Source organism: Uloborus diversus, chromosome 1, assembly GCF_026930045.1.
Source record: "Uloborus diversus isolate 005 chromosome 1, Udiv.v.3.1, whole genome shotgun sequence".
Taxonomy (NCBI): Eukaryota; Metazoa; Arthropoda; class Arachnida; order Araneae; family Uloboridae; genus Uloborus; species Uloborus diversus.
Window position 1 is genome coordinate 61016120 of NC_072731.1, and position 7719 is coordinate 61023838.

Consider the following 7719-nt stretch of genomic DNA (forward strand, 5'->3'; position numbering starts at 1 on the left):
CAAATCACTCAATGCTGCAAAAATTTTAAAATGCTACAGCTCTGCCCTCATTTATCATCCTACCGGCTTGTATAAAACAACTTCATCTTCATTCAATGCTTCAGAAAGCTTTTCATATATTGTCTGTGATATTCTGAAACATTCTATAGCTGACTGCCATTGTTGCAGCTCAAAATATAATGACCCTTTTATCCAAGCAGAATATGCCTGCGCTTCAAGTTTAGTTCTAGCGTCACATTTCGAACTTTCGCAAAGAGTTTCTAAATCAGAAGCAATTTTCGTTGCTTTTCTCAACCTTGAAACCAAATGAAACTTCTTTCTAGTTTCAGTATTAGCTTCCTGCTTCAACTGCATAGCATATCCCCAAGCTCTCTCAGCCATCATCAATGGAATGTATAGAAATCTAACATCAGTCAATACCTCTTCTGTAATTTTTTTTGCTTGATATCTGTGCTTGGAGGCCAGAATAAAATGCAAAGATTTCCGTATGCGTCGTAATTTGCGGCTGCAATAACTTCTGTAACGCTGGTAGTCACCATGACGTAACCCATGCTGCTGCTGAGCATCCTTGATTATATGCAATATCTCCAGAGTAAATGTTTTCTGATGAATATCTAGCTCTTTAGAATTACTAACATTGGCACCTTCTTCATTTTTTAAATCTACACCATCTTCAGCAGCCATAGTTTAATACCGATTTGAGGCAAAGAAAACTTGGAAGTAAATTTTTTCTGCAAAAAATTAAAACATAATCACAAAACTCTCATTTACCCAGTACAACAATGAATACGTGTAATAATCAAAAATCTCTTTAAAGAATTTCTAGGCTTGCCTTTCTACAATCGTACTTGACTTACATTCGACTTTCCAAAACTATAGAACGAAATCTTTTGTTTATTGAATCCCTTAAGCAAAATATGGGCTCAACTTCTGAAACAGCAATCGAGGGCAAAAGAGTGACAAAGCCCCAAGATCTTGTTCGGCCGTATGAGATCATCATTCAGAACTTACATGAAATGAAGCAACTGCCGGGGGTAGAATCGGATTCTAATTTCCTTGATGAAGCAGAAGCAAGTATATTAGCTTATAAAGCTCATAGGTGCTTTTATATAGCTGAAGTTTATGCTGCTGCAAATAAATGGGTTGAAGCTATAGCTTTGTATGGGAGATCAGAAGAATATTCTAAAAGTGCTTTGAAGAATCCAGCTTTAAAAAACAAGAAATTGATTGGGCTACTTAAAGAACTGTTGACAAAAATTGAAGGGAACAAGTATAATGCTTACTCTTTAAGTATTTTAGGAAATGAAGACAGCGTTCAACCCACTGATAGTGCAACAAAAGGCAAAAAGAATTTGATGGACTTGAAATCCATTGGGGTTTCCCCGCGTAGGTTCGAATCCTACCGGCTTGTAAGAACCGCCCGCTCGGTTCTTATTACGAATCTTGTTTTCGCAAGTTGCAGTGTTGTGGCGTGATAATCTACCACGTAGGAAGAGGACAGAGCTACATTCACTAATCACATCTTTATTTTTACATGGAATATGACAGCAGGAACTTCTCTTAACTAACTAACCCCCTGTTTAGTTGTGCCACGATTTTTATATAGGGAATATCATTAAAAGGTTACAGATAATTATCCCTCGATCATGTGATCGCACGTGATCTATATAGGAGGAGCAGATTGTAATAACGAAATATTATTGGGCTTTGCACCGCAGACAGAGGCTGGCTTAAGTCTGGAGGGAAAAAAAGTGTCTGGTAGGTACTTTAAGGGAAATCTCATCTGAGCCCACAACATAGCCATATATGGTGTGAGAAGCATTTAAGTGTGTAATAAATAATGTCTGTGACTCATACGCGCTGACATATAAGTGAACAGAACTTAATATGGAAAAGGCCTAGCAAAGGATTTTTCATATTACATATATATATATATATATGTAACGAAGGACACACATCCTCGGATATGCAAGATGCATTAAACCAAATTCTTATGTAAAAGTGTACCACCTTTGCATTTTTCAATATTAAATTGAAAATGAGTCATTTTCATTAGAAAAAAGATTTCTCTATTTTGATTCTTTGAAACTTTACTGGTTATTAGAAATATGCATCACATAAAATGTTTAATACACGAATTTAAGGACATATACTTTATTTAGAACAACAAATAACTTCTAAATTGCAGTAGAACTCCAATTATCCGAATCAACTGGACCCCATTCGGATTGTTAGAATTTTTTCTGAAAAAGGGGTTATTTTAATCTTTTTACTGTATGAATGTTGAAGATCAGAAATACTCTTTTAAAAGAAAAAGAACTTTCAATTAATCAAGTAGAAAGGTAACGATTTTCATGCTAAGTACTAACAAGTGCTGTTGCGGAGAGAAGGATAATAGCATGAGTCGCGACAGAATCTTCATTTTGCAAATCGCAGCAAGTGCGATCGCCTTAATTTTTTGCTCAAATTCTGAAAGCGATTCGGATAGTTGTTGTAGAGTTCTACTGTATATGTATGGCATAGCAATATATAAGAAAAGCTTCAAATTTTCAAAAACCATTTTATTAATTCAAAAAAATATTTTTTTAAAGAGAATTTGAATTCATAGTTTTAAATTTTATCAAGATCTTGGCTGAGGTTGCACTCAGGGGCGGGTACAGAAAAATCTTTTGGAGGGGGCATGGGAAGTTGAATAGCAACCCCCCCCCCCCTGCCGCCGCCTTCAATGTTACATAACAAAGTTTTAATGACTTTATTTTTAAATGTGCGTGTTTTTTATTTTATTTATTTATTTTTTAGGGTTCCTTTAGTGCAATGAATCTATTTCTAAGTACATGAATATTATGCACGAAAAAACTTTGAATGTGGACGGAAAACATCTTTAACGTTTCAAGTCATTTAAATACTAAACCCAATATTATGTCACCGAGATGCTAGACAATGAGCGACTTTACTTAGGAACATTGTCATAATGATTATAACACGAGGGCAAGGTTATTAAAAAAAACCCTTACCTCACTTAAGTTTTTTTTAAATTAGCTTATAAAGAAAATCATAACACTTCATAACATATAAGTTTTACTGAATAATTCAGAAACTATTTCTGTGTGAATTTCAAAACAGTTGCTGATTTGTTTTGAAAGTCATGATACAGTTGAGATAACATATTGATACAATAGAATCTCGATTATCCGAGCTTCGATTAACCGATGTTTCTGTTAACCAAGCCGACAATGAAGTCATTTTTCTTTCTTTTGTTTAAATACGTAAGCTCTAAAAATACGAACTGTTTAATTTCTCTGCCTGTGCTGCCTGCTGTTCTGCTTCAAAAACTAACTTCTGAAACATAAGACAGACCCATATTTAGAGCAGATGTACATTTAATAAAATGATGAATTTTCAATTTTAAACTAAATTTATTTTCTGGAAATTTTGTGTTTTTCAAAGACATCTGTTAATATTTAAATTTGCATTGAAAAAAATTCAATTGACTTTTAAAACTTACTACAAGTTATTTTCTTATTTTAGTTTTTTAACTGTAAAACATTATTTTTTACATGTTCATTTATACCCTTTAAAAATATTCAAAATACATCAAAACACCATAAGTGAAACAACTTTGTACAAAAACTATTCTTATCTACCTGTCACAATCCAAAAAAGTGTAGCTTATAGAACAAAAAAGTCAGCAATAGAGTATGTTAGATTTTAAAGTATACAGTGGTGGACAAAATTATAGACTCAATTTTTTTTTCTTTTGTTTCAATTATAACATGACTCAGTTTAAATTATTTTCATTGAATTTAAGATGAATAGTTGAAGAAATAGTTCTAAAATTAGTACATCTTATCACCTATTAAAAAATTCATGAAGTTAGAAAATTTGCAAATTTAATATTTTATCATTACGTGAAACCTGGACGAAAGTATAAACTCAAAAGTAAAAAATCCAGTATTACAAGAAAGTTTTGTTCGAAAATGTTAATTTAACGCCATAGAATGAATAAATGTTGCCATCAGTGATTGCTAAAAGTTTTATTTTTGGAAATTAATGAGAAACATATAAATGCACCGCTGGACAAAATTATAAACTCATTTTTTTTAAAAAAATTCTCTGTAATGGTTTGGGCTGGTTTCTCTCAACATGGTAAAGCAGGATTGGCTTTTCTCAATGGAAGACAGAACGCTGAAGATTACCAATTAATACTGGACGATCATCTCTTACCCTTTGCTCATCTGATTCCTAGAAGTAACTGGTTATTTCAGCAAGATAACGCGAGTGTACACACAGCGAAAAGTACAAAAGAATGGTTCAAGTTCTGGGATATCAAAGTTATCAAATGGCCAGCTCGTAGTCCGGATCTCAATCCGATTGAAAATCTTTGTTAGACCATGTTTCGCAAAGTTTATCATGATGTGCACCAGTACCAAACCGTAGAGGAATTAAAAGGGCAATACTTTCAGTATAGAACCATATGCCACTGCAGCTGTTGGAAACTCTTGTGAAATATATTCCCAGCCGCATATTCGAGGTAATTCAGAAAAATGGTGTCCCAACTCGTTTATAAAAGTTTGTAGTTTACACTGATGGCTACATTTAAAGCAGTGTTAATTTTTAAAACTTTTCAAAAATTGATTTTTTTTTTTTTTTCAATTTATCCATGTTAATAGCAAAATTACATTTTCCTAAATCTTTGCTTTTGTTTTACTAAAGAAATTGCAAATGTAAATTAATTAAACTCAAAACAAAAATAATTAAAATTTTATCAGCTTATAATTGTGTCTATGCAGTATCGTAAGTTCGTAATTTTGTAATTCAGCATTGGTTAATTTTTGGATATTAACTGATTAAGTATTTGAATACAACTCTACCAAACTTCAGAGTTTCTTAGTTTTGAATTGATACTTTTGTCCAGGTTTCATGTGTTATTAAGATATAAAAGTTGAGAATTTTTTTAATGAAATTATTTATTCTATAAAGTTTATGAGTTATACTAAATTTAGGACTATTTTAGTGATTATTATCTTTACTGGAACATTTTTTTTTTAACTGAGTTAAATTATGATTGATAAAATGAAAAAAAAAAAAAAATGAGTTTATAATTTTGTCCAGCGGTGCATTTATGTGTTTCTCATTAATTTTCAAAAACAAAACTTTTAGCAATCACTGATGGCAACATTTATTCATTCTATGGCGTTAAATTAACTTTTTCGAACGAAACTTTCTCGTAATCCTGGATTTTTTACTTTTGAGTTTATACTTTTGTCCAGGTTTCACTTAATGATAAAATATTAAATTTGCAAATTTTCTAATTTCATGAATTTTTTAATTTAGGTGATAAGTTGTACTAATTTTAGAACTATTTCTTCAACTATTCATCTTAACTTCAATGAAAATAATTTAAACTGAGTCATGTTATAATTGAAACAAAGGAAAAAAAATTGAGTCTATAATTTTTCCACCACTGTACTAGCACTCTCTTTTGCTGCCCATTTTGTTATCGATGCTTCCATAATAAAGTTCGTTTGAAGCAGTAGCGCATTATACTTATATTCAAAAGACTTATACTTTATATTCAAAAGAACGATGCAGGAATAACAGCAAAAAAAGCTTGAAAACAATTTTTTTTTTTTTTTTTTTGAAAAAAAACTTTCTTCGATTCTGATGCCTAAATGCATATTCAATAAAATCAAATATGAGAACTAAATAGAAGGCCACAGAATATTTAAGACGGATCCGATTGAATTTTTACATGCTTTTTCTTAAGACTATGGATCGATCAAATGACAGGTCGGCTTCTACATTTTACGCTACAACATGATCTTCATTCACTATTGGCGCATTCGAATGCCAAACAAAGCACATCATCATGAAATCTTTCTCGCAAACCAAAAATACAGCATTAAAACACCAAAAACATATTTTTAATCCTGAATTTTACTAAATCACGTGACAGCTAATGATCACATGCTCCACTCAACCAATCAACTGCTTAAAAGGGTAACCGGTGCGGTAGGTAACCGGTTGATCATAGAACGCTGTGGTTAGTAACCGGTTACTTACCGTTATACCGGTGGCGACATTTCCATCCCTACTAGACTTCTGTTCGAGTGCTCAACAGAGCAACGCCATTGGCTTAGCCATCGGAGAGTTGTAAACGCCTACTTGTTTACTTGTAGTGCTTCCTTCCGTTGAAGTGTGATGTTTAAATGCTTCTATCAGAATATTTGTAATGAGATCTAAAACAATATGATTTCGCATTTCATGATGAAAAAAAAAAGTTTAAAAGCACAAATACTGAAAATAAATGGGTTGATTAGTGTGTATGTATCGTCAGTGGTAAGAGAAATTTAATATTTTGGCTGTACGAAGGTCATCTAATTTTTCTCTTAATTTCAGAATGATGCGAACATTTTTTTTTTTTTCGGTTTATGTTTCGTGATGCTAAAAACGGAAAAGGTCTGACACTTGTTAAATGGATAATAATCGGGGGGGGGGGGGGGAGGTATTGGTTGGACAGTAACAGATGAAGTCAAGAAGTCAAGTCGACATTACATTCTACATTCGTAACTTTTTTTTAGCCTAATGCAATTATATTTTTGTGGAAACTAATCCCTCAAAATGAAATTAAAATGGTAGTTTTCATTTCCATGCTTTCATATAAGTTAAAAGAAAATTATTTTTTGTCAAGAGCAGATAAAAGTATGGATATAATACAAAGAACATTTATATTATGTTGATTAACAATAGTATGCAGAGTTTACCATATGCCCAGTATTGTTCAACATTTGAAGGCATGTAAAAACAAAAGTTTTTTTTTTTATGGTTGGAAATTTTTTAGAGCAATTAAAACTGTACATAACAATGTAGCACTGTCGATAAGTTTCTCTTTCGTACGTTCTTGCCATTCATGCACTTCTTAAATTAGTCGCTGCAGAATCCAATACATATAAACATACCTATTATATGTTTCTAGTTTGTAAGATTTTTTCACGCAGTCCCTTCTAAAACGTATAAGCAGTTCTTCTCTGCATATAAGTCAGTATGTAAATACAGTAAAACCCCTCTAAAAGCGGACACTAACGGGACAGATATTTTTGTCGGTAACAGAGGAGTGTCCGCAGGAGAGGAGTTTCAGAATTTTATCTCTTTTTTTTCTACAGAAAAATATTCAACATATGGTAGATGACCATTTGGAGAAATATCCTGATGACTTCTTCTTCTTATAGATCTCACCATGAAACTGAAGGCAAAAATATTGAAGATAAAACTACAAAAAATATGTTGATAGTATATCAGTCTTCAAAACAAAAGTATTTGCTCCAGACCTACGGAAACATGATGTGTCTTTTAGATGCTACTTATCGGACGACAAAGTATACTTTTCCCTTGTTTTTCATATGTGTCAAAACGAATGTAAATTATCAAGTTGTTGCTATATTTATTACCCAAGATGAAACAACTGCTAGCATTAAAGAAGCAATTAATGTAATAAAAGAGGCAAACCTAACTTGGAACCCTAAAAGTTTTATGACGGACTTCTGTGAACAGGAAATTAATGCTGTTGAAGCTGTTTTTTCCTGAGACTTTTGTGTTTCTATGCGATTTTCATCGGGAGCAAGCCTGGGAGCGCTGGATAAAAAAATCAGTAAATGGAGTCAATCAAGCAGAGAGAGACTATGTTTTGAAACATTTAAGGGACATAGCAAATGCAGAATC

The 7719-nt window shown here is 32.4% G+C and overlaps 1 protein-coding gene across 1 annotated transcript; it reads left to right on the forward strand.

The window, feature by feature from the left end:
- Positions 1-537: 537 nt before the first annotated feature.
- On the forward strand, positions 538-7229 carry LOC129222343 (signal recognition particle subunit SRP68-like). Its single transcript, XM_054856875.1, has 3 exons — positions 538-542; positions 818-1409; positions 7164-7229. Exons 1-3 carry the CDS (start codon positions 538-540, stop codon positions 7227-7229), a joined length of 663 nt encoding a protein of 220 aa, XP_054712850.1.
- The last annotated feature ends 490 nt before the right edge of the window (positions 7230-7719 follow it).

Bases quoted from the DNA above. Each gene is read 5' to 3' on its own strand.
- LOC129222343 (XM_054856875.1), top strand. The intron at 1,410-7,163 runs GTAAGAACCGCC...TTTTTTCTACAG, and splicing joins GGTTCGAATCCTACCGGCTT to AAAAATATTCAACATATGGT.